The sequence below is a fragment of the Crocodylus siamensis genome, chromosome 14 (assembly GCF_052110815.1).
Source record: "Crocodylus siamensis isolate JL-2025a chromosome 14, ASM5211081v1, whole genome shotgun sequence".
Classification (NCBI taxonomy): Eukaryota; Metazoa; Chordata; order Crocodylia; family Crocodylidae; genus Crocodylus; species Crocodylus siamensis.
In genome coordinates this window covers 11,546,778-11,574,443 of record NC_143408.1, presented here as the reverse complement: position 1 = coordinate 11,574,443, position 27,666 = coordinate 11,546,778, and the positions used below count along the sequence as shown (strand labels likewise).

At 46.3% G+C, this 27,666-nt stretch overlaps 1 protein-coding gene across 1 annotated transcript in view; it reads left to right on the top strand.

Moving 5' to 3' along the window:
- LOC149853369 (excitatory amino acid transporter 1-like) overlaps window positions 1-26,436 on the top strand; it is a 119,849-nt gene extending 93,413 nt beyond the window's left edge. The window contains exons 8-11 of the mRNA XM_090028072.1: window positions 6,164-6,397; window positions 8,286-8,480; window positions 12,897-13,031; window positions 19,786-26,436. Of these exons, the coding sequence (XP_089884198.1) occupies window positions 6,164-6,397; window positions 8,286-8,480; window positions 12,897-13,031; window positions 19,786-19,984 (763 nt within the window). The 3' untranslated portion in view covers window positions 19,985-26,436. The remainder of the gene's footprint in view (window positions 1-6,163; window positions 6,398-8,285; window positions 8,481-12,896; window positions 13,032-19,785) is intronic.
- The last annotated feature ends 1,230 nt before the right edge of the window (window positions 26,437-27,666 follow it).

Here is a 27,666-nt window from a genome sequence, read left to right as displayed (position 1 = left end):
TTGCTGCAGAGAGTAGGATGTGGATCTATGGCTTGGAGTTTCAGCAAAGTAGGTTTATATTGGATGTAAAGGAAAACTTTTGCACTAGTAGAACAGTGAGGCAGAGAAATAGACTGCCTAGGGAGGCTGTGGACTCCATCACTGGAGGTGTTCACAAAGAAGTTAAACAGCCAATGGTCAGGGATGTTCTAGGCATAACTATGCCTGCATCAGTATTCCCATGCTTCTGTGCTTTGTTGGTTGCTGCATGGGGCTGAGAGGAAATTCTGCCCTCTTCCCCTCTCCCCCCACTTCTTTTAAGCCTTCCCAGAGGTATCAGATGTTGGCTGCAGCCAAGGCTGGGGATTTTAACTGGGGTGTGCCAGTACTGCTGCTGGAACTGAAGCCCAGAGGTTCCTGGTAAGAGAGCCTTATGCTTCCACTTGGGGTCAGACCAACAGTCGTATTTGGGGTAAGGAAGGACTTTTACCTCATGGTCAGACTGATATGGACTGTGAGGTTTATGCCTTCTTTTGTAGCAGGGGGCCTGAATCTCTTCCTTGGATCTCTCGTGTGTTGTAATAACCTTTGCGAGCAGAAGGATGTTGGCCACCATGGTCCCCTGCATTACTTGTGGCAGTGTAACAGTGTCTTGCTCCAGAGGTGGCTGTGATGCCCCTGTAGCCCCTTTAGCCCTTATCAACTTCACTTTCTTTTGCTGTCCCTGGGCAATCTCCCTTTCTCCTTTTCTGCCATGCCTTGATGTTGTTATGATTTTAGAAAATGGGAGGCTGTTCCAGGGTTTCTCAAGCCTGATCTCACGCTTCTGACCTCAGGTGTCTTCACTCTGCACCTTAAGGGATAATTACGTGGGCTCTGTCCCCCCAGTACCCACGCCCATGAGTCACAGATATCACGCACACTAATTAAATCATAACCGTCCCTACAGGCTATGGGCTCCTGGATCTGTTTGTTCTTACACTAGTTCCTCTTTGGACTAAGGGCAGTCTGGCCCCCTCAGTCTCTGGCCATGCCTTTGGCAATTCTCCTTAGACCCTGACCCCACTCCTAGACCAGTTGAGACCCATGAGCTCTCCAGCTCCACCAGTCTCTGGCTGTGGCCTTTTCTTGGCCTTCAGCCCCTCCTGAACCCTGACTCTGCTCCTAGGCCAGAGAGACCTACAGGCACTCTGGCCCTACCTGCTCCTCAGGCCCTCCAGCCCCTGCTCTGTTTCTGGGCCCTCTGGTCCTTTGTTTTCTCTCTGTGTCCCTGGCCCTGCTCTCCTGCTGAGCCCTCTGGTCCCTCTCTCTTGGGCCAGCTGGGACATCCTTACCTTCCCTTAATGCCTTCCACAAATCACCAAGGTTGCTTAACCCAGCTCAGATGTTAACCAGGAGCCCTGCTGCCCAGGAGTTCCTCTTCCCATGGCTCTCATGGCTCGATCGCCTGCCCAGCTCCATCTCTGAACTTATATCCTGATAATCCAGCTCCTGTAGCCCATATGATTCCTAATTGCCCCCTAGCATACCTGCAGGCTGCTTCTCAAGTAGCCTGCCTTCTCTTAAAATAGCAGGAGCATCAAGCACCCTGTGCTCCCACCCAGCTGCTGCTGAGCTCCACGTGCCCATTCACTGTCCCTTCCCCATGCCTGCTGCTGCTTTCATAGCTTCTCTGCCTGTAGCTGCTGCCACTCCTCTACACCTCCTGCCAGCTGCTATGGTACCATGTGGCTCCCGGCTGCAGCACCAGTACCACAGTAGCTGGCTCAAACCAACCCTGAGGACTGGGGTGATCACCCACAGTCCTCCCCTGCCTCTCCTCTCCTCCCCCTTCTTATCTGAATTTCCCTCTGGCACAGGGAGGCAGGAACAGCCCCAGGGACCCAGGCCAGAAGCCTCTGCTTCACCTGGGGCTTCTGGCTGGGGTTGGGGGGACAGGCCACCAGGCCTTGCTTCTGCTTGATCCTGCCAGCAGCTTCCCCTGGATCCTACTACCCCTGACTTCTGTCAACTTTGACAGGCAGCCAGGAGCAGATATATTATTTTCAGGTTTTTTTTAGGGGCCCTGCAGGCTGGATAGAATGGCCTGGTGGGCCAGATATGGCCCGCGGACTGTATTTTTTCCGCCCCTGCATTAGTGTCCATTCCTGTCTCTCTGAGATCCATGCCACAAGCATCATAAGACTCAGACTAGCTTGAGTGGCCATCAGATTGGGTATGCTAGAGGAGTGGGAGGGGAGAGGAAAGGGAAGAGGGGTTGTGGGCCTGATCTGTCCCATAGATAAGCCGTGGTTCTGTATAGGATGGTTTGGATACAGATGATCCTGCCTCAGGCAGAGCATTGCATTAAATGACCTCTGGAGGTTCCTTCCAACACTACTGTTCAGTATTTTTTTGTGAGAATCCTCCAGCCCCGTTCTATTATTGCCCTAATGACAACTACATTTGGAGATCTATCAACTAGCTGATTCTTAATCCATTTAACACAGTTTTGTATATATTGTATGGTGCTTATAAGAATAACGTGATAGCTAGTAATATGTTTAGATTTTTGAGTGATCAGCCAAACACCTGACCAGTGATGTAATGAAGGTTGTGCAACCAGGGCACTGGCTCCAGGAGCCCACTTATAGGGGTGCAAGAATGGCAGTTGCCATTGCCACCCAGAGTACAGACCTTGGTAGTTATGGCTCTGCATCAGATGACCCCAGAGAATGAGATCAGGTTTACTTGACAAAATCTATTTTCTATATACCCTTACTTATTATCATTCATTGTATTTCTAGCCTTTAATTCTGTATTAACTGAATGTCACAACAGCTTTTCCATTATTGTCCAGGACTGAAAATACGTTAATCCTAAAATTCCCTTCTACCTCTTATGAACACTGACACAACTTTGGTATTTTTCCAGTGTCCAGGAATTTCCCTGGTATTCCAAGACTTATTACAAAAAATTAGCAGGCCAGAAATCTCCTCAACCAGCTTCTTTAGCAGTCTTCAGTGCAAGTTATTCAGGCCAACTTATTTAAAAACGTTTATCTAAAGGTGTCCTCTAATAAATCTCCATGGTTGCCAGTGGACTGGAAATTACTTCATCCTGCTTCTTTCCCAGCAAAGAACAGAAATATTTACCAAACATGCCTGCCTTTTTTCACATTAGTAACAGTGAGTCTATACTATTGTCAGATTTTTTTGGCCCTAGCACACTTAAAAAATGCTTCTTATTGTCTTCAGTCCTTTATACTGTAGATTTTTCCCTGTTATTTTTAGTTTCCATTACAAATTTTCTATTCCTTACAACTCTAAGTTATATCAGTTGCCATCCTTTTTTACCTATTTGTTACATAGTGTTTTGTTCTAATTGCTGCCTTCAGTTTGATGAATTAGGAAGAGCTTTTAGCCAAAGCTAGCTACTCTCTTGACTGTAAGATCATGCCTATTTGTGGCCATGTAATACATTCTGCCTAAAGAACACCCAAGTTTCATTTTTTTCCTTGCATTTTTCCCCCTCGATTTCTCTCAGCTTTGGAAAACTGGCCTTTTTGAATCATCAGCTATACATGCATGCAAACTTCTGAGAGTCACATGCTGCAGAGGGATCTGTAGATCTACTCTGCAATACGCTAGCCCCAGATCTGATTCTGGCATTCTAAATGTTCACTGTTTTGCTACTGCTGGCCATCATGACCAACACAGTTTTCCCACCTCCCTCTCACCTCTTGAAGTAGCATGAAAAACATGGAGAGTTGAGCTGGTGTGTAGAGCTCAAAACTCAGTGTGCGTATTTGTGTGTGTGCGTGTGCGCGCGCGCACAGAGCAAGAATGGTGTGGAAGTGGTCAAAGCAAAGGATATGGTGGAGCAGTGATGTATCGTGGGTCTCCAGTGCCCAGGAGCCAATACTTGTATTTGCATCCCCTACTCCCCCACCATCCTTCTTGTAGCAATACTTAAAGCAGAGTTGGCCCACAGTTTTTTGGGGCTCCCTGATACAAAGAAGTGGGGGGGGTCGTGAAGCCAGTGGGGGGGTGGAGGGGGGAGGGGGTGGCAAGTGACCAGATGTGAAACTGGCAGCGGCAATGCGGACTGGTGGCAACCGCCCACCCCCCTTGCTATGGCACTGATTTCGAGTGTTCATGGCTGCAGGGCACCCCTTGGCTGCAGGGCGCCTGTGGCCACAGGTTCTGCAGGATAGGGCGGCCCGGCTCTGACTTAGTCACGTTGCACAATAGGAACTCTGAAGGGCCCAGCTGGTGCCCCCCACCCCAAACCAGGGCCCCCACCCGTCAGTCCGCCGCTGCGGTGGAGAGAATGTCGGATCACAGCTTGTCCAAGGGACCTGAACAATTTCAGAGAATTGAGAGCTACAAGGAGAGGGCCTTGTTTCCCACTCCAGAAGAAGGCAAACCCTCTCCCCCCACCGCTCCTCCCCTCACCTCTCCAGTCCATAACAGTCTGACTACCGGTTAAAACTGCTTCCTGATTCCCAAAGGTGGTCTGACCCTGAGCACACGGCCCTGAGCACAACCCTGTACCACAAACCTTTGGGTTTAAGTGACACAAAAATAACGTTCTCAATGAACTGATAGAAGCAACAGGACTGGCATCCATGGTCTTTATGCTTAGGCAGTCTAGTGTGCTAATAATGTCTATTGAAAAATGGTGACTATTCTAGTGATTCAGAAGGAAAAAGCACATCACATTTCTTGCACCATATAGACAAACAAGCATTAAAGCCTACTTAATGCTGATTATTGTGAGGATCACTTTTCCTGTGTCTGGTTTACCTAGAGTTGTAATCAATAGCTCCTTTCTTTGAGCATTGAATTTAAAATCCTTTAAAATACTTTTCTTTCAGAAATGACCATCTGAAGGAAAGAACGTCTTCAAAGGCTGAAACCCATGAAACAGGGCATTTGGTTATGGCAGGGCCAGGAGCTATTCAGGAGAAATAAAGGAAGGGGGAGCCTCCAAAGGTCAGATGCCTTAAGTTCAGCTGGTCCAATAGATGCTAAAAGTGCAGTGCATTACCCAAACCTTTATCAGAACTGAGTAAGAATCTCCCAATAACAGGCTTTCCCACAAAAGACCTGGTATCTGCCTCTAGCTGGGAATGTCTTTAATAGTAAGGCCACAAAGAATATTGAAATATGGGATGTTTGTAAAGTCTACTTAACTAAACTTTAACAAATCTCCCAGATTGAATTGGAGTCCTGATACCTTCAAGAATGAGCTGTGTTTTGCTCGAGTCCCTTGCATATGATTCCTGTCCTGTGACCAACCTTGAAAATGAGCCTGAGATACTGGAGCTCAGAGCTACTGGAGTGCAAAGCCGGAGTTTGTACATGGGTGGGTGTGAAACCAAAGTCTTGTTTACCTGAAGGTAATTCACTGTCCTGTGATCTCCATTTTAGGAGTAAGGCTTGTATTCTGTCTCAGCCCTGCTACTTCTCATTGGTTCTCATGGGAACCATAAACCCAGCCTGGAAGATATTATAGGGGAAATGGGACCTATGAGATAGAGGTGACAAGTCCCAGCTTGAGAAAATGTTGTAAGACCAATGCAAGCATCATTTAAATACAACTTCATGCTCATCCCCATGTTCTTCTCTAGCGCCAGGACCCAATTTCAGGCATCTATATATCCCCATTCCTAGCGCCACCTACTACCACAATTAAATAAGTGCATAAATAAAAATATTAGTTTAGCCACTATCAATAATGCAGCTGCTTGTACCTATCCCCAGACAAGCCCTGTCTCCAACCCCCAGCGAGGAAGACCTGGAGGAGAGGGGAGAGTGCACATGCTTATGGAGCCCACCATGCAGAAAAGCCAGGGTTATTGGGAGTTAGATGCCAGGGGAGATGGAAAGCAAGGCTTCTGAACTGAAAGAAGAGAATCCCCCACAATGCACAATCCATGCATTCAGCAGATGACCAGGCTCTTTGACAGATGAGCAAACATTGCTTGCCAGTTAAGTCTGGATTCTAAAGTATGCCAGTTCCCTGCTATCCCTCTGCTTGCTAGGGAGGGTCAGTCATAGAACCATTTAATGACTTCACATGTTATTGTGCCTTTGAGTACCCTCAAATAATGTGACGTTCTCCTGGTAGTGTTTGCTAGGACTGGTGTGACAATATGGATGCCAGCTCTAAGTACTTGGCTTCTGTGTTTTGATAACAGGTATGCGCCAGTTGGGATAATGTTTTTAATTGCTGGAAAAATTCTGGAGATGGATGACTTAGCAGTGATGGGGGGCCAGCTGGGGATGTACACAGTCACTGTCATCGTGGGATTGCTCATCCATGCCCTTTGTGTCTTGCCGCTGCTGTACTTCATCGTCACCCAGAAGAATCCCTGGGTTTTCATTGGAGGCCTTCTACAGGCTCTTATCACTGCGCTTGGCACCTCCTCAAGGTATAGTTTATACACTACCATCTATCCCTACCTACTCTGCTCTGTTGGCATGAGTAAAAAATAGCCAACAGAAGTGTGTGTGTGGCAGCGGGGGTGACTGGACTGGGCACTTATTTAGATGTCATGGATCAGACACTGTTGGTCCAAGCTTCCACTGTTTTCAGTGGGCTACTAAGATCTTTTCAAACCCTTTGCACTAGGCAAAGCCAAAGCTAAAACTCACTGAAGTCAGTAAAATAAATAAATAAATAAACCAGCAAAAAAACCAATCATTGATTTTCTTGGCCCCTGAATTGGGACCTGAATCGTAAGAAAATCCACTTTCCATCTGTGTTATTCGGAGAATATCCAGTGTGCTTGTTTAAACAGCTGACTCCGTAATTAGGCTAGGACTGAAGGGCTAAGCTCAGGATACAAACCACTAAAACAATGGCTATGCCTCAAAGGAAGTTTGTCAGAAATGCCGTAACAAACTTGTACAAACACTCTCACACTTTCACAGATATGCACATTGACATGTACACATATTCATAGATTCATGCATACCCAGCATTATCTCACCACTTGGTGAGAGGGCAGCAGGACAGGCCCTACAAGGAGAGACTGAGGTACCTGATCCTGTTCAGCCTCAGCAAGAGGAGGCTGAGGGGGGACCTGGTAGCTGCCTACAAACTCATCAGGGGAGATCAACAGCAAATAGGTAGAGCCCTTTTCTCCCCAGCACTACCTGGGGTGTCGAGGAACAATGGTAATAAGCTGATGGAGAATAGGTTTAGGTTAGAGATCAGAAGACAATATTTTAGTTAGAGTGGCCAAAATCTGGAACCAGCTTCCCAGGGAAGTGGTCCTCGCCCCTACTTTGGGCAAATTCAAGAGGAGGTTCAATGATCACCTGTCTGGGGTCTTGTGAACCGAGCATTCATTCCTGCCTGTGGCAGGGGGTCAGGTTAGATGATCTGTTCAGGTCCCTTCTGACCCTAGCTACAATGAAACTATCACATATATACTTATACATTTTTCTCCCTTCCTCTCTATACATATTCCCTTACACATATATATGAAATAACGTTTACTAATATAATGTACACACTCATGTACAAACACATTCTTACACAGTATCTTTCTGTCATACATAGGCACTTTTTCTCACATATATACACAAATGCACACACAATCACACTTGTTTATTCACAGAAGGCTCTCTATTCATATACAGTGAGAAGACATAAAAGTTTAGGCTTGTCTAACAATGACGCAAAAAATATCAGGGCCCCTTCTTGCAATAGAACCTGCATCCCTGTGGTATGCCCAACAAGTTCCTAATCCTGGCCTTGTTCTGATATGGCCAGCAGCAAGTCTACATAGACCCAATCCCAAGACTCTTAGGAGATCATGTGTCAAATGTACAGCTGCAGAGTGTGCCATGTCTTGGGAGATCTGCTTGGCCTGCATTCCTGCCCAAGATGACTACTGAGCTCCACCTGCTGGGCTACTGTGACCTTCCTTTGCACACCTGGCAGAGTGAGAAATCAGAGAGAAACACTGACAAATGAGGCAATGGTCAAATATGCTTGGGATGTGTGGTCTTTGATGTTGCCTAGAGGTAGGCAGCATGGTCTGGAATTAGAGATTTGAACTGTGAAAAGTCATATTTGGTGGTGAACCACCTTGAACAAAATCACTTCTTGTCTCTGACATACCTTCTTTACCAAGGCAGGTTTTAGGCAAAATGCTGGAGAGAGAGTAAGATAATCAGGGACCCTTTAGTGTTTGCAGAGATATACTCCATAATTAAGTGCCTTTGGGCAGGATACACTCTGTGCTTCACTAGTCACTGTCCCAAAAGTCAAGTGCTTCTATTTCACAGTCTTCTGGTGTTTCCTTTCAGCTCGGCCACTCTCCCCATCACATTCAGGTGCTTAGAAGGAAACATTGGAGTGGATAGGCGTGTAACTAGATTTGTTCTGCCTGTGGGCGCAACTATTAACATGGATGGCACAGCTCTGTATGAGGCCCTGGCAGCCATCTTCATCGCACAAGTCAACAATTATGAACTTGACTTCGGGCAGATCATCACAATAAGGTGTGTTTGTGTGCGCTTGTATCACGGTTTAGCTGAGCCCTCCAACTTGTGCTGGAAGGGACCCTGAGGGTTTTGAAAGCCCAATTCAAATGTGACCAGGCTTCTGCTCCACTTAGAAGATACAGTGAAAAGAGACAGGGGAGAGGAGAAGAAATAAATACAATCTAGTCATCATACCTCTTGGGCCTCACTTATACCAGTGGTCGCCTACAGGGAGTTCCACTATAAAATGGCCAGAGGCCTGCAAAGCCCAATTTGTGGTACACAGTATGAGCCATTATGAGGGCCAAGCAGTAGGGGTTGGCCCTGGAAGGTTGGGCAGGGAAGTGGGGTGGGTTTCTGACAGATTGACTCACATAATAAATATTGGTTTACCACTGAACTAGATAAGCAAGTTTTAAACTGAAGTGCCTTGAAAATCTTGTGAATTTAAATTACTTATGGGAAGCTCAAAATAGTTTTGTAAATTAAAAAAAAGAGAGCTTGAGACCTTCCCCATGTGTTGGATTCAGAATGGAATGCAAAGACACTGTATAGATGGTGAGTTAAAAATAAGCAACAAGTACCTGGTCAAACCTTTGGAAGTTCCCACAAAGGAATCCTTTGAGATCTCTGCTGGAGGAAAGAATAATTTCTCCAAGTTTTGGAGGATAACCAGGAGTTTGTTAGTATTTCTAGTGTTAGAGTGATGGTTGTAGCCATGAATATCCATGAATATAATGTGAGAATTCAAGACACCCTTTGTAGCAAAATGTAAGCTTCAGGGGCTGCAACACAGCAGAAAGTAGGCAAAGAGTTAAGTCTGGCTCAGTGAATGATAAATGCCTGGCCCCATGGGAGTTAAAAAGCACTGACAGAACTGCATAGCTGCAGAGTGCTTTAAAAATGCCCAATCATGCAACAAATTGAACCCTCATTACATGAGGGTTCAAATGAAGGTGCTCCAAAGCAGGGTGCCTTCAATAGCATTTGCCGCTACAGGCTGGGAGCAGGGCTGGGCAGAAGCTTGTCTGTCTTCAGAATGAGAGGGGACAGAGATCTGTCTGGGGTTTGTCCAGGCTACACTGGAGGATGGGGTGGGTAGACTGGAGTCCCCCCTGACTGTAAGGTGGGGAGGCTGCAATCCACCCACCTCACCCTCCAGTGCAGACTGGGCAAATCCCAGACTAAGCTCCCTCCACTCTTCCCCCCACATTCTGAAGACAGCATCAGAGCTGGGAAGGGGGAGGGGCAGGACTAGGAAGGAGCCACTGCAGAGACAGCTGCTCCAAACTGGAGTTCAGTCCCCCAGTCCCCAAGACCCAACAGCCAATGTCTGTTGTGCTGGGGGAGTGCTGTAATTCATGGCACTTCCTGTGAAGCACCATGAGTTACAACAGTGAGCTGCACATTTGTCAGTGCCCACAGTGTCTGCTGTGAGATCCTGATTAACTGGGGATGGCAGAGAAAAGAACTATAGAGGCAGCTGCAGAGGGCTGGTGCTGCTGCTGTGTTCAAGGCTGATTGTAACCATAGCAACTGCAAGTGTGCACTTCATTGCACACTGATCACCTTTGCCCCAGGGTGACATGGCTTTTCTCAGTGACTTGAGGCCAGAAGAGGTGTCAAAGCTGTTTTAGCTGATAGGGATTTGGGTGCCTTTGAGTATATTGAATTTATTACTCTTACATGAATTGCCCCTTTTAATGACACTGGTTCTGTGATAAGGATGCTGGACTAGAATCATGCGTGGAAGAAATCACTTGGTGAACTGTTGCACTTTTTTACTGTTAAAGTTGTGGCTTACTTACAGTTGGAATTTGCCTAGTATCAACTTCCAGCCACTAGATCTTGTTCTTCCGTGGTCTGCAAAGAGTTATCTGGTATTATAAATTTCCTATGTACATAGCCCTCATCCCATATGCAATTTATAGTTTGATGGTGACAGTGTGCTTAGGAGTCTAGTCAATGATGCACTGCAGGATAAGATTATTGGCAAGATGGGGGTCCAGGAAGTGCAGTCGTCCTAAAGGAAGCGATTCTTTGGGCACAGAGGGAGACTATCCCAGTACCAGGAAAAAGGGGGAAACGAGCCAAAAAACTTCCTTGGCTAAACAGGGAAATCCAGGGGAGCCTAAGGGCAAAAAAGAAGGCATATAGGCGGTGGAAGCAGGGGGAAGCTACCAAGGAGGGGTATACCTACTTGGCCCACACTTGCAGGAAGGCAGTTAGAAAGGCCAAAGCAACTACAGAGCTGAGGCTGGCAACACAAATTAATGACAACAAAAAGGTTTTTTTAGGTATGTAGGGAGTAAAAGGAAGGCAGAGGACAGTAAAGTCCCCTACTGAAGAAGAAGGAGCAATTAGTGACAGACAGGGAGGACAAGGCTGAGTTATTCAATAAGTTTTTTCCTCGGTGTCCCTGGACAGGGGTCAAGATAAGTCTCCTAAAGGGTTCTTAGATGGGCATCAAGTGACACTGCCCACCAACTGTTGACGCTGACTTGGTACAAAGTCATTTGGATGGACTAGAAGTGTTTAAGTCAGCAGGCCTGAATGAGCTTCATCCAAGAGTACTGAAGGAATTGGCCGGTGTCATAGCAGAACCACTGGCACGGCTGTTTGAGCACTCATGGCGTCCAGGTCAGGTCCTGGAGGACTGGAAAAGGGCCAATGTGGTCCCTATTTTCAAGAAGGGGAGGAAGGAGGATTCAAGTAATTATAGGCCAGTCAGTCTCACTTCCATCCTTGGAAAGGTCTTTGAAAATATTATGAAGAATCATATTTGTGGGAGTCCAGTGGGAAAATGGAAAAGAGGTGGATGTTGTTTTCCTGGATTTTAGAAAGGCCTTCAATACAGTATCTCATCCCAGTCTCATAACTGAATTAAGAGGCTGTGACATAGGTGTTTATACAGTCTGGTGGGTGGCAAATTGGCTTAACAGTTGCACCCAGAGTGTGGTAGTAGACGGGTCGGTATCAACCTGGAAGGATGTGGGTAGTGGGGTCCCGCAGAGTTAGGTCCTTGGACCTGTACTCTTCAATATCTTCATCAGTGACTAGGATGTGGGTGTGAAGTGTACTCTGTCCAAGTTTGCAGATGATACTAAATTGTGGGGTGCAGTGCACACTCCAGAGGGTAGGGAATGATTGCAAGCAGACCTGGACAGGATAGAAAAGTGGGCAGTACACAATAGGATGCAGTACAACAAAGACAAGTGCAGAGTGCTGTACCTAGGGCTCAAAAATATCCAGCACACCTATTGGCTGGGAAGTGACCCTCTCAGCAGCACAGAAGCGGAAAGGGATCTTGGAGTCATAGTGGACTCCAAAATGAACATGAGTCATCAGCGCGATGAAATCATCAGCAAAGCTAACCACACCTTATTATGCATCAGCAGATGCGTGACAAATAGATCCAAGGAGGTGATACTTCCCCTCTATGCAGCATTGGTCAGACCGCAGTTGGAGTACTGCGTCCAGTTTTGGGCACCGTACTTCAAGAAGGATGTGGATAGACTTGAGGGGGTCCAGAGGAGGCCCACTTGTATAGTGAGGGGCTTACAGGACAAGCCCTATGAGGAGAGACTGAGGGACCTGGACCTCTTCAGCCTCCACAAGAGAAGGCTGAGAGGTGGTCTTGTGGCCACCTGCAAATTCATTAAGGGGACGTAGCAAGGGATTGGAGATGCTCTGTTCACCAGGGTGCCTCTTTGGAGTAACAAGGAACAATGGTCACAAACTGACAGAGAGCAGATTTAGGCTAGATATCAGGAAAAATTTCTTCACAGTAAGGGTGGCCAAAAATTTGTAATGGGCTTTCAAGGGAGATGGTGCTCTCCCCTACCTTGGGGGTCTTTAAGAGAAGGCTGGACAGGCATCTGGCTGGGCTCATCTGACCCCAGGGCTCTTTCGTGCCTAGGCAGGGGGTTGGACTCAATGAGGTCCCTTCCAACCCTGGCATCTATGAGTCTGTGACAGTAAATGAGGTAGGGGCCATACACAAATGTTAAGTGTAAAATGGAAAGTTGGACAGCTGCCTGATTTCCGAGACACTATCCTTCCTGAGCACTGAATGAGGTGAGTAATTGTGGGGAATATAGTAAATGATCATAAAATACAAAATTATATAATAATGTTTTGATATATAGGGATAGGGTTATGATTCCGCATGCGACCATAAATCTGGTGTTTTATAATTTTCCTGTGCTGGAGTTAGTATCATTTTAATGTAGACAGTTTTGCTTGTAATTAAAGACAGAGAATCAAACTAAAATAATTGGAAAACCAATTTTTCCCCTTAAGTCATGAGAAGCTTTGTCAATAGTTTTGCCACTGGAGCAGGAACAGACACTAATTAAATGCAGTCTCTCCTATTTAGTAAGGCATGGCCTCTTTTTCTTTTCTTGCTGATAACTGTTTTTCTGTCCTCTCCAGCATCACTGCCACAGCAGCCAGTATTGGAGCAGCAGGTATCCCACAGGCAGGCCTAGTGACAATGGTTATAGTATTGACATCAGTGGGGCTGCCAACAGAGGACATCACACTGATCATCGCTGTGGACTGGTTTCTGTAAGTTCCTGCAGAGCAGCGGACACTGCCTAGTCCAGGTCCCTCTCTGCAGTATTCTGGAGTTTACTTTGCACAATCCCTGTCAGGAACACTTATTTGAAATATTTGGAATCATATTGTTTCTGTTCCAGGAAAAAGGATTCAGTACTAAAATACTAGGGTTACAAGGGTTACACTACTAGGGTAATTAATTAAGTTTGTAACATGCACCTGTCCCCAAGATCATTTCTGTTCCTTAAAAAACCTTAAAACCTGCATATCCATAGAGCGGCAGCTGCCATATTTGATCATAAAAATGTGATGAAAATATTCTAAAAATAAACACAGTAGGCTGAAAGAACAATTCCCAATTCTGGGATTATTTGTAAGAAGGAAACTGAAGAGAGCTGTAGACAACTGACGGGGCAGCGGGGGAAAGGGGGGTTGAATGGCAGAAGGTGCATCTGTGCAAGTTTGCATTAGAGAAAGAGTGTTACTGAAGGTATGAGGCTGGTCAAGGAAAACTAAGGAAATGGGAGCTTTTGAAATAATGATGGCTGTTGTGCTTAAAAATATTGCACATCTACCGAAAAAAGCTTTAAGTAATGCTTAAGCTTTTTCTGCTCAGTGTGTTGCACAAATTACCAATTAGCTCAAATGATGAGGGAAATAAGGCAAAATACCATGTTTATTGAGTATAATATTGAAAAGACGCTCATACATGCACACACACTCACTCTCAATCACTCTGCAGAGGTTATAGTTACCAAAATTCATTGCTCAAAAACTACACTAGGTAGCCAGCCTAGTTAGTATGAGATCAGGAATGGGGGATACAGACACATCTGTGTTCCAGTAAAGTCCATAGAGTGTTACCCCACCTCTTGCTGCTAAGTCTCTCTCCTTTATAGGGATTATTAAGTTGGTTTTGGGTGACTGGTCCACCTTTTCTGATTCTGTGGCTTCACTGTCTGAAATCTCAGTACTTTTCCATCCTGACAAGCAGTTCATCATTGTCTTTAGGTATTGCTCTTCAATCGTGCTGTTTTACAACATCCTTCCATTATTGCTGGTGTGGGCTGTGTCCTGAGTCTCTAGCTTTGAGATGTTGTAGACCTTATCATCAGTCTTGTCTTTTCTGTTTACCTTTATTCTTCTTCAGCATGATTCACCTTTTGGTAACTTGTTTGCTGACATATAATTTACTCTGCTTTTACCATTCACTCTCCATTCATTCATTCATTCGTCCATATATATAAAATGACTGCTATACTCATGCTAAACATTATTGATTTATACTAAAGCTTAATTACAACTAAATATTATTAAAATAAAACAAATACAAATTAGTTTAAAAACAAATAAACCAATGCTGGTTCAACAAGTGGTCCACAGGGCTGGATTGAGGAAAAGGTTTTGTGAGCCTTGTTGGGTGTATAGAGAAGTGCTGAGAGCTGTGTCAATACAGTTCCTAGCATCAACCTTCAGTAAAGCTTGTGCCTGGCACACTCGCATGTAACACAGGTCCCCAGTCTAATGCAACTCCATGCCCTCCCCCACCACACCAACGATTAAACCAGGGATGGCCAATTATTTTGGCTGGCGGGCCATTTAAAGAGTTTTGGAGACCTGTTGAGAGCCATCTCTCTCTCTCTCTGTCTCTCTCCCCTTCCCTCCCTCCCTCCCTCCAGAGCATAGCCAAACCTGTAGCTTGCCAGGAACCTTGAACCCGGGCAGGAGCTTCTGCCACCTTGGGTGGATGGCAGCATCAGCTGTAGGCACAGCCAACAGGTTCCAGAGCCCTGACACGGGACCTGCCAGCAGTGTCACAGCTGAGGCTGATGCCCGCTTGGCTCAGCAGATCTCCATTACAAAAAAGTAGGAAGTTTAAACACAAAAAATCTTATTGTGAAACAGTTACGGTTATGTCACGTGCAACTCATGTAATAAAAAAGCCACAAAAGCAAGGCAATTAAAAGGTAAGCCAGCAAACAGGTCATGCTCTCTGCTCCCCCATGGAGGGGCAGAACCAGAGGTGTAGTGGCATGGCTGCACCACCCTTTTAGATTGGACCACACCTTATGACTTTGTTAAAGTCCCCAAACCAGGTGAGAATCCACACTTTTCCCTCCATGTTCAGAACCATGTCTCCTCCTCCTCCCCTTCCCTTCTCCCCTCCCCCAACTGCCACTGTTGCTTTCCCTGCTATCTGGGGGGAAGCTCAAGAGCCACTCTGACCTGTTCCAGAAGGTCTGAATGGGGGCTGGGCTCAGCTGGGACAGAGGCAGCAACAGCATCATTGGGCACGCGGTGCTACCCTTCACGTGCCAGCTCCTGGGAGACTGGGCAGGGTGGGAGAACCTGTTTCCCACCCCTCACTGCCGCTGCTGTCACTCTTACTGTCCCAGCTGAGCTCAGACCCCATGCAGTCTGCCTGGAATGCGCAGGAGTGGCTCTGAATCTTCCCATTGCCCCAGGGACAGCAGGGAAAGGAGCAATGGTTAGCAGAGGGGAAGAGGGAGAGGGGACGGTAGAGGATGTGACTAGGCATGGAGGGAAATTGGTGATTCTTATCTGCTCTGGGGACTTTAAAAATTCCCTGGAGGCTCACACAGCCACCTCTGCAGTCCAGGTGCATTCCCACACACATACCCCACTTTGGTAAATCCTGGATTCACCACTGTCTCCACCCACAGATATTTGGATTCCACCATAACAATTACTGAGCACCATAACCTTGATTCTATCATACAAATGTCAGTTCAACTCCAAATTTTGCAATAAATAATAAAACATGAAGTGTTTTGCTGAGCACAGTAAAAGGTGCAGTTAAATCATGGCTTAAGCATAATCTAACATCTTGGCTTCAGCTTGTAAAAACATTTAGTTTCATTCCTTTAGCTGGGCAGTATGCATAGATGTGAGTCAGCTGGTCAGCCCCCTGATCACAGAACACAGAGATTCTCAATGGAAGTGGCAGGAAAAATATAATTGTTGGGTGTTGTGGGGAATGAGATTCCTTGGTTGATAATAAATACATTTTTGTTATTAACCCAAGAATCCCATTCCCCTCAACATTTGACAACTGTATTGACCCTGCCAACTCCATTGAGAATCTGTTTGTGTTCTTTGATCAGATACAAGCAAAGTAAAGGACAAAAGTGATTCCTGCCTAGATGTACTTTTCACATTCAATATAATTAATAGGTGGTTAACAGTAGAAAGTCAAAGTGAAACTGAAAAATGGTTCTTAGCAAAGTATGTATATGGAGTCAGAAGCTACAGTTCACAAGCTGTTCTTGTGATAAAGCTGTTCTTGTAGGCATAGTAGAGTGTGTATACTGTTAGATGAGTTAACTCTTCACTGCCATAGATTTTGTGTGACGGTTCTGTGTGGCCATCTGAATTACTTCATTAGCAAGGCTCTGTGTGAATGAATTAGTAGAACAATGATATTACAAATATCAACAAAAATATCAGAATTGGGTTAAGTAAGATTATATAATGCTGTTTGAGTTGCTTTGATGGATTTTATCTAGGCTTGTCTAAGGCGCAATTTTGTAAAGATAAGTGGGTTTTTGAAGATTACTTTTGGGTTCCCTGTTTGTCAATGTACCTAGATTAAATGTGAACTACCAAGCCTAAAAACTTTCTGCAACTCAAGTGTCAAGCTGGGTTCTTTCTCTGTGATGCATCCTCTTCAGTAGAAAATGTGCTACAAGCTAAATTTACCCTTTGTAACACCTATGTATTCTAGGTGGCATGATTGTCTAGTATTTAATATTCAATCTAGTAAATAATACAATGTTCCAGCTCACCCTGTCTCAGTCAGGCTATCTCTGCAGAATAGAAAAACAGTCACAGGTTATTAGTCACTGACGGTGATAGATATTCCTCCAATACAGACTCATGTTTCTTCTCACACCAGTGAGATACTGCTGATAACTCTGTTACGAGTTACACTGGTCCAAACGAGAGAAGGATCAGACAAACAGGGAGCAGGTTACTTGAAAGTCCATTTTGTAATACCTTCTTAGATTAAGATGCACTTCAGATGTCCTGAGTAATGCATGTTCTATTCCTTCCTACTTCCTACTACTTCCTACTCCACAGCCTCCTACATATTGCCTTAAGAAGGATTTTAGCTCACATTTTATTTTCATCCTATGACCCAAGTTATTCACTCACGAAGGTTCCTGACGTGCGTACAGGACCTGCGCCTCGTGCAGGAGGTACTCATCCCCACTAGAGAAAACGCCATACTAGATCTGGTGTTAGCCTCTGGGGACGACCTGGTGGGGGAGTGCTAGTGCAAGGGAGGCTAGGGGACAGTGATCATGAAATGATCCACTTTGCTATTCAGAGAAAGGTGGGGAGGGTAACTAGCACAGTGCAAATGCTTGACTTTAGGAAAGCCAACTTCGATGTGCTCAGGGCAGTAGTCAGGGAGGCAGTCGGAGCCCAGGGGGTCGCTAGTCTGGGGGTCCAGGAAAGATGGTCCTTCCTCAAGGAGGCTATCCTTGGGGCGCAGCAGGACGCAATTCCTCTGCATAGGAAGGCAGGAAAAGGGCCCAATAAACCTTCATGGCTGAGTGCAGATATCCAGGCTGGCCTGAGGGAAAGAAAAAAGCGTACTGGCAGTGGAAGCAGGGGGCAGGGACAACGGAGGAGTACACCTCCCTGACCCGAGCTTGTAGGGATTTGGTGAGGAAGGCGAAAGCAGCACTGGAGCTTAGATTAGTTTCTGGGATTAAGGATAACAAAAAGTCCTTTTTCATGTATATAGGTAGCAAGAAGAAGTCTCGGGGTAACATTGGACCCCTACGAGGCAGGGCAGGGCAGTTGGTGATGGACGCGCGAGAGAAGGCAGAACTCTCCAACAAGTTCTTTGCCTCCGTGTCCCTGTCTGCTGGCAATGGGGTGTAGAGAGGACCAGGAAGGATGCGAGTCCCCTGACTGTTAGCTCAGACCTAGTTAAGGATTACTTGGAGGGCTTAGATGTGTCCAAGTTGGCGGGCCCGGATGACCTTCATCCGCAGGTGCTGAGGGAATTGGCTGGTGTCATTGCGGAGCCATTGGCATGGCTGTTTGAAGACTCCTGGTGCTCGGGCCAAGTCCCTGAGGACTGGAAAAAGACCAACATGGTCCCTATTTTCAAGAAGAGAAGGAAGGAAGAGCCTGGCAACTCCAGGCCAGTCAGCCTCACATCTATCCTGGGGAAGGTCTTTGAAAAAATTATCAAGGGCCACATTTGTGAGAGCCCTGCAGGGGAAGTGATGTTGAGGGGTAACCAACATGGGTTTGTGCCAGGCCAATCCTGCCTAACTAACTTGGTCTCTTTCTATGACCAGGTAACAAAAAGCTTAGATGTGAAAGAGAAGTCGATGTCGTCTTCTTGGACTTCCAGAAGGCCTTCGACACAGTGTCCCACCCAATGCTGGTGGGCAAGCTGAGGGACTACGGCATTGACGAATGCACGGTCACGTGGGTGGCAAACTGGCTCCAGAGGTGCACCCAGAGGGTGGTGGTGGACGAGTGGATGTCGACCTGGGAGGGTGTGGGCAGCGGAGTCCCCCAGGGCTCGGTCCTTGGGCCAGTGCTGTTCAACATCTTCATTAGCAACCTGGACGAGGGTGTGGAGAGCACCCTGTTCAAGTTCACTGATGACACCAAGCTGTGGGGTAAAGTGAATACACCGGCAGGCAGGGACCACATCCAGGCAGACCTGGATAGGTTGGAGAAGTGGGCGGATCTGAACAGGATGCGGTTCAGCAAGGACAAGTGCAGGGTGCTGCACCTGGGGAGAGGGAACCAGCATTATGGTTATAGGTTAGGGGCTGCCCCTCTCAGCAGCACAGAGGCAGAGAGAGAACTTGGAGTCAGGATTGACTCCAGGATGAATATGAGTCACCAAAGCGATGAAGCAATAGGCAGAGCCAACCGCACCCTGTCATGCATCAACAGGAGCATCACTAACAGGTTCAGAGAGGTCTTTCTCTCCCTCTGTGCGGCGCTGGTCAGGCCACAGCTGGAGTCCTGCGTCCAGTTCTGGGCGCCGCACTTCGGGAGGGACGTGGGGAACCTGGAGAGGGTCCAGAGGAGGCCACTCATATGGTTGAGGGCCTCCGTGGCCAGCCCTATGAGGAAAGGCTGAGGGACCTGAATCTCTTCAGTCTCCGCAAGAGGAGACTGAAGGTGGATCTTGTGGCTGCCTACAACCTTATCAGGGGCCATCAGCAGGGACTCAGGGAAAGTCTGTTCACCAGGGCCCCCCTTGGAGTCACCAGGAACAATGGCCACAAGCTGAGGGAGGAGAGGTTTAGGTTAGATATTAGGAAGAACTACTTCACTGTAAGGGTGGCCAGAGCCTGGAACAGGCTTCCCAGAGGGGTGGTGCTCTCACCTTCCCTGGAGATCTTCAAGAGGAGACTGGATAGGCACCTGGCTGGGGTCTTATGACCCCTGCCACCTCCAGTGCTCCTTCCTGCCCATGGCAGGGGGTCAAACTCGATGATCTGTCTAGGTCCCTTCCCACTCATTGATTCGATGATTCTTATAATCACCTAAGTACAGTACCTCTCACTAAAGCTTCTTGAGATTCATCAAGGAAAGATTTTCCAGTGCGAAAACGTTGGATAAAACTCTCTTTTGTTGACATTTTTCAGCCAATTCTAGTCACAAAATAAATTAGTATTTCACAAAACCCCTTTTTTCTTCTTTTTCTTGGGAAATGTGGGAAGTCTTCCCAATGTCATTCTTCTCTGCTCTTCTACAGGGACCGTCTCAGAACAGCCACCAATGTACTGGGGGATTCTCTGGGAGCTGGCATAGTGGAACACTTGTCTCGGCATGAGCTGGAAGCACAAGACAGTGAGCTTGATAACTCTGTGATTGAGGATAATGAAAAGCCCTACCACCTGATCTTCCAGGATAACGAAACCCACAAACATCGCAGCAGCGAGACAACAATGTGAAACCAGGGAGCAGAGAACAGATTATTAAACCTCTAAAAAGTCAAGACTCAGAACAAACTTCAACAGTGGAGAATGGAAAAAAGAAATACACCCAGAACCAAACTTTTCTCCCTCCCCAACATTTCTACAAGAAGCCTGTCTTCCCTGACTCTTAAATTGAGGCTAAAGAGAAACATTAAACCCTTTCCTTATTTAGAGTTGGATGTTTTTCTGATGTTCCTGTTAGAGAAGCAGAACTAACAAGTGGTATCTTTGTGCTCCACCCCAGACTAGGTTAGGAATGAGAGGAATAACCAGTTAAATTAGGAACTTCCTCCTCTGTCTTATTAGGCAAAAGGTTGGCACACCCTCATCTCCTCTCTCTTAGCCCCCATTTAACTGAGCCACCACATTTCTTTAACTTCCTTCTTCATGTTTGTTTCCTTGACATGCCTTTACCTGGCATGTCAAGGATTAAAGACCAAGACAACGATCTGCTTAGAATTATTTGCCATTTTGGAGTCTCCAGTGAGAACCTGGTTGCTTCCATGTTATATTCCCATCGTTACACTCTTTGTTTTTGTGAAAGCCTGGCTCTCCAACTCCTGTTGGAATAATCCAGGAATCATACCTGAATAAGTAACTGTCAGTGGGAGAGCTGGCCTGGAAACACACTTGATGATCCTAAGCTGAAACACTAACCAAACTTATAACTGGAGCTAGATCAGTGACTGGACTGTCACTTGGGTCATGCTGAGGCACTGCCATGGTTTTCTCAATGTTTTGTTTTCCTACAGGGACACAGAGCCAAGCAATGGTCCAGGCTTCCATTGGTGTTTGGGCATTATGTTTACATGGTTGGCATGTAGCGTATAGTCACTATATAGATCCTTCTTATCAATGTTGAATGACAATTATATTTATGTGTGCATTATAAGAGAAGTGATAAGTGTTCTAGTAAAGAAGTTAAGGTGCCTCTATGGCTCTAAAAGCATGATATTAGGCCCTGCTCTGGATCTGTGCCAAAGGATGCTCCCAGTCAACCCAACTTTTAATGGGCACCTGGTCATTCAGGCTGGGAAGTCAAAGGCTGCCAAACATCACTCCCTTTTGTGCCATTGACTACAGAAACTAACACACCTTAACCATGCTAGCCTGAAGGGCCACTCAGCTGAACTAAACCTTTGACTTTTTTATAGTAACATAATAACTGCCAATCATAACACAATGGTTAATGGCTCCAGAGAGCCTCTCAGGCAGTACTGTCCCAGGCAGGTATCAATGCCACATGCTTCCCAAGGGATGAATACTGAATAACAGATGTGGACTTCTTCTTTGTCTGACCCAGGACAAATTATTACTGTACAAAGTAATCTAAGAACATAGGGTAAGCTGGCAGAACAGGGGAGGGTTGACTGATTACTGTTCTGTCTAAGCAGTAGCCTACAGGTGGGCAAAACAGTCTACCCAGTAGAATGGATAACTTTCACCCAAGACTCACCTCGCCTTTATTTTCATTTATTTTTTTCATTTATTTTTTTCCTTTTTAATACAATTTTAATACAGTTCTTCCCTTAACAAAACCCATAAGTGGGAACCCAGAGCGTAGGCAGCTGCTTACTTTCATAAGGCAGCTGGCCTGTTTTCCCAGCCCAGGAAGACTCATTGCTAAGTCCAAGTCTCTTCCAGGAAAGTTTTATTCTGAAACTTAAATTTAAAATGTAAGCAAGCTATCAAACAAGGTAGTCTGTCTACCAATTTACCCTTTACCATTCCAAAGACTCCCTCCTCTCAGTCACCCAGCTGCTGGATTTACTGCAGAAGCTCAGCTCTCAGTCTTTGGAGGAAACACCTAACCACTGTGCAAAGCTGTGCAAAGCTTCGGCTGGTGATTCGATTCAGAGATTCAAATCCAAATCGAATCAGGGAATCAATTTAAAAAGCCGAATCAATTCAAAGCTCTCCGAATCTTCAGAAAAGCTCAGGAGGCTTGTCAGTGAGGCCCTAAAGGGCCACAGCCGAAAGGGGAGGGGAGCTCAGGATGGGCGGTTGCTCCTCAAAGGAGAGATCCTGGATGCACAAGCAAAATCTATTTCATCTCGGAGGAAAGGCAGCAAAAGGGCACAGCAGCCCCCTTGGCTCTGCAGGGAACTAGCAGACCTCTTGTGTCTAAAAAGAAAGGCCTACAAAGGATGGAGGATGGGATTCACCTCCAAGGAGGAATATTCCGCACTGGTCTAGACCTGCAAGGGGAGAACCAGAAAAGCCAAGGCTGCAACGGAACTCCAACTAGCTACAAGTATCAAGGACAATAAAAAGTCCTTTTTTAGATATGTGGGGAGCTGGAGGAAAACCAAGGGTGACATTGGACCCCTGCTAAACCAGATGGGACAACTGACAACTCAACCCCCAGGAAAAAGCCAGCTTGCTAAATGGGTACTTTGCATCGGTCTTTCACCAGTCCCACGGGACACCCCTACCTATTACGGGACAGAGAGGACCGGGCGAGGGAGATCCCCTGCCCTCCATCAATGCTGACCTTGTGAAGGAACACCTTGAGAGGCTGGATACCTTCAAGTCAGCCGGCCCTGACAGTTTACACCCCAGGGTACTCAAGGAGCTGGCCTGCATCATAACTCAGCCCCTGGCACGGATCTTCGAGAGCTCCTGGCACTTAGGTTAAGTCCCTGAAGACTGGAAGAAGGCCAATGTGGTGCCTATCTTCAAGAAAGGTAGGAAAGTGGATCTGGCAAACTACAGGCCCATCAGCCTGACCTCTATCCCAGGGAAGGTCTTAGAAAAGATTATCAAAGAGGCCATTATCAAAGATTATCAAAGAGCCCATTATCAAGAGGTCTTAGAAAAGATTATCAAAGAGGCCATTCTCAACTGCTCAAAAAGGCCATTCTCAGCTGGCTGATGGCAACATCCTGACGGATAGCCAGCATGGGTTTGTTGTGGGTAGGTCTTGCTTGACCAATCTCATTTCCTTTTACAACCAGATGACCTATCACCTGGACAAGGGGAAAGAGATTGATGTCATATATCTTGACTTCAGAAAAGCCTTGGATCTGGTATCCCATGATCGCCTTGTAGCAAAACTAGCTAACTGCAGCCTCGGCCTCACCACGATCCGCTGGCTGGGGAACTGGCTCCATGGTAGGACCCAGAGGGTGGTAGTTGATGGAAGTCCATCGTTGTGGGGCCCTGTGACCAGTGGGATCCCTCAAGGCTCTGTCCTAGGGCCTATACTAGTCAACATCTTCATTAATGATGTGGACATTGGAGTCAGAAGCAGACTGGCCATGTTCGCTGATGACGCCAAACTGGGCTAAAGCATCCACACCTGAGGGCAGGAAGGTGATCAGGCTGACCTTGACAGGTTCAGGAAATGGGCGGACAAGAACTTGATGGTGTTTAACACCAAAAAATACACGGTTCTTCACCTTGGGAGGAAAAACCAGCATCCTTATAGGCTCGGCAGTGGTATGGTGGCTAGCACTACAGGCAAAAGAGACTTGGGGGTCATCATTGACCACAAGATGAACATGAGCCTTCAATGTGATGCTGTGGCTAGTAAAGCGACCAAAACGCTGGCTTGCATCCATAGATGCTTCTCAAGCAAATCCGAGGACGTCATTCTCCCCCTCGTACTCGGCCTTGGTGAGGCCGCAGCTGGAGTGCTGCGTCCAGTTTTGGGCTCCGCAATTCAGAAAGGATGTGGAAAAGCTTGTAAGAGTGCAGAGGAGAGCTGCGCACATCATCAAGGGTCACGAAAACAGACCTTATGAGAGGCTGAGAGCCATGGGACTCTTCAGCTTGGAAAAGCGCAGGCTCAGGGGTGATCTGGTAGCCACCTATAAGTTTATCAAGGGTACCCACCAGGATGTGGGGGAATGTCTGTTCAATGGAGCGCCCCAAAGGATGACAAGATTGAATGGTCACAAACTCCTCCAGGACCATTTCAGGCTGGACATAAGGAAGAACTTCTTTAGTGTCTGAGCCCCCAAGGTTTGAGATAGACTGCCGCCAGAGGCGGTTCAAGCACCTACTTTGAATGCCTTCAAGAGACACTTGGATGTTTATCTTGCTGGATCCTATGACCCCTGCTGACTTCCTGCCCATGGGGCAGGGGGCTGGACTCAATGATATTCTGAGGTCTCTGAATGTCTATGAAACCTATGAAAAGATTTGGAGAGCTTTGATGATTTGGTCAGTCCGCGGTGGCTGCAGCAGGGAGCTGCAGCTACTCTAAGCTGGTAAGTACTAGGGGTGGGAAGGGACCAAATTGAATCACTGTCCCCCAAATCGGCCAAATCCAAATCCGAAGTGAATGCTAGCTACTTTGCACAGGCCTGCTTACTAACCAGGTTGAACAACTGTATAGGGATAGCCCAAGGTCCTTGACTCTTAAAGGAGCAGGCCACTCCAGGGCATGTTCTAAAATTGGTATCGCCACTATAGCATAGTTTCTTTCAGTATATGGCTGATACCTCAGCTTCCAACATCTCATTCTTTTCTACTATTCTATAAGAAATTTAAGTGCAGATATTGCAAGCCTTCCTCTTTAGCAAGAAGGGCTCCCAGATTGCTTTTCACCCTGATACGAACCATTTGTTCCTTTTATACATTTAGTGTGAATAATCTTATCTTCAAAGGATACATCCTTCTAGCTCCTCTGTGGTCTTTGGATCCAATCCCACTTCCATATACTCAGGCCAGAACAGAGCATCCTCTTCTCACCTGGCTATCTTTAGTTAATATTTGTTCCTCAGATACATTTCCAAGTCATATGTTTCCCCCATTTTGGTTCTGTATCCTGGAAGTTAATTTTCTTATTCACAGCTTCACAGTTGTTAGGGCCATCACTCACTTACTAAGTCAAAAAGGTACATCTTTCTCTACCTTGTCATATCTGAAGTGTATCTCAGAGTAGTCTTTTTCCCTGGGATGATACGACATACCTTAGATGGCATATAAGGAATGAACACTTAAGAAAACATTCTAGCATCCTCCTTTGGAGGAAAAGGCACCCTCCATAATTGCACTCCTTGAATGGGTACTCTTCTTGATGTGCCCAAAGTTTCCATGGTAACATACTACCAAATTTCCTCTTAGTTGTAAAAAGGACAGGCAGCTGATAACCTTGCTGAAGCCCTCTATCTACATATCTCCAAAACTCTCCTCTTGAGAGTTTCTTTCAGCCTGAGACACCTCTTTCCTTCTGGGACTATGACCCTACTTTTACAGACTTCACCTCTTCTTGCCTTCCCAACTGAGAAATCCCCAGTATAGCATATTGCCCAGCACTCTCAAGTGCATTCATTGTAGGTGTTCTTACTCTCTCCACTACCTCCCCCACAGATGCCACCTTACCCAATAGCCAGTTTCAGCAGGAAGGACCTGGAAGACTTGTCTATAATCATCAGGTCCTTGATCCTCTTCAGGGAGTTAATCTCTAACAGACAATCAACAAGTAGCAGATTCCTGCAGTCATTGTCAAGTGCAAACATGTACACTCCCTAGTGGAAATGGCTCAACCCCAAATCAGTGATGATGTCCATCCAGGACAAGCCCTAGTCTATCTAAAATGGCATTTTTTTTTTGTCTTAGGATGCAAGGCAGCCTGCTTATCACCAGTATGTTGCCCATTGCCTGGGCCCCTCCTTTTAAAAACAGTATCACCCTGGCCACCAAGGCTGATTCCTATTAGCTGTCAGTACTGGCTATATATTCAAAGATGCAAAGGAATACCTCATGGTCATGTAGTGGGTCCCAGTTCCACCAATCAGGACTAGGCTTTCCTGATCTTTACTCTCCATGACCAGCACAACTCCCTGAAGCCTATTTTTAAGGTGCCTACTGTAGGTCCTACAGGAGTTGCAGGATTGGCTGCCTTTTAGTCAACTGTGTTTTGAAAGTACTTGAGAGCTTATACCAGCTATTTTGTCTCTGTAGATGCAAATGCTTTTTTCTTTCTCTAGGAACCTCCCTGTTTGGTTTTGTATTTAAACCATGCCAAAATGTCCATTTACGGTTTAGTACTGTTCTTACTGATTAAGTGTGCAATGTGCAAGATTAATAAATGAGCTTGTTTGTTCAAAGTTATAAATATGTAAAGAACTGCTTGGCCAATACACAGATCATTAAAATGAAGAATCGTGGACTTTCCAGGCCCAAGGCAATGTTTTGAAGTAATAATGCACATTTTCACACAGAAACAAATGTACAGTTTGTTCTCAGTGCCAGAAATATGCCCAGTAAACCTGCTTCTGGAATAATGGTCTGTCCCACTATAGCTGCAGCCAGAGATGGAAGAAATTGAAAACTGGAAATCACTGCTTTATGTTCTGGCGGGTTGGTTGTATTAGTGCTTGAAGGCTTTTTCTTTATGCTCTGAAGAAGCATAATAATGGAGACTCTGTGTATTTGAAAAATAAAAGAAAATGTAATCTTCTGGCCTCACTGATTGCAGACAAGAACTTGCCATGTGAACCTTAAAGTTTCAAAAGTCCTAAGCTTTCAGCTGTAAAGACTAGCGTGTATTGCTTCATCTTTTCAAGATTTTTTGCAAGGAAAAAGGCCAAAGAATTTATTATTTCTTTTACAATATTAAGACAAATGGTCTTACATCTTTGGTTAGGTGGCCTGGACATGCCTTCCTGTGTCTGATAAAATTGCCTAAAAATTTAGTTATAAGTTGAAAGACTGATCCAGTCCAGATTTCAGGGTTGTTTCCAGACTTGTCACAGTCTTTCTAAGTAAGGGGTGGGCAAAATACAGCCCACTTAGCCAGCCTGCCAATTGATCCTATCCAAGGGGACACCTGGGCTCAGCTAGGGAAGTAAGGGGACCATATAACCAGAAACGGGAGTTCAGGAGGATAAAAGCTAAGCCCTGGTGGTTAGGCCATGGTCCCCGATAGAGACAAGATCCTGCTTGCAAGAAAGGCTGCAGGGAAGCTGGAAGCCAGAAGAAGGATTTGCAGTGTGTAGAGGCCTGAGGTGAGTGAACAAGCTAACGTTAGGAGTTGGAGGGTTTATATTTGCATTTTGGTGTTTAAATTATTGGAGAATGAGGTTGAGGCTTTGGGGTTGGTGTGGAGGTCACAGAAAAGAAGAACTTTGTGTTTGAGCCTTGCAAAGGCCAGGGGCCCAAAGGGCAGAGAGCAAAAGAGGTGGAGGTTGCGAGGGCTGATGTCTGAGCACCTGGATAGACTTGGACTAAGACCCAGGGAGCGTGGGCATTGGTATGGGGGTGGTTGGATGCTACAATTAGAGCCTTTAAGGCACAGTTAGGACTAAGAGGGCCAGAACTGGCACCCTAAGGGGTAAGTCCTGTACAGCCAGGATCAGTGCCAAGAGGGCAAGCTTGGTGCCAGCAGGGCATAACTAGTGCAAGGAAATAAGCAGAGAAACTTTGTCAGTGGATGGAGGGTCCAGTGGCAAGGAGGATCTAGGCTACACCACCAGGATCACTCCAAGGCTCTGGGGCAGCCTCCTTAAATGCCATAAAAAGGCATGGTAGGCGAGACAGTAAAAGGGAGTATGCAGAAGAGCCAGATTGAGGGGCAGGATTTGTTTGGCCACCAGGTGACACCGTGACCACCTGTGGGCTGGTCCTATCACAGGGACATTCTGTGTTTTAAGATCTGCTCTGGGCAGGGATGCAAGGGGCTGAAACAGGAGCTGAGGTCCAAGACA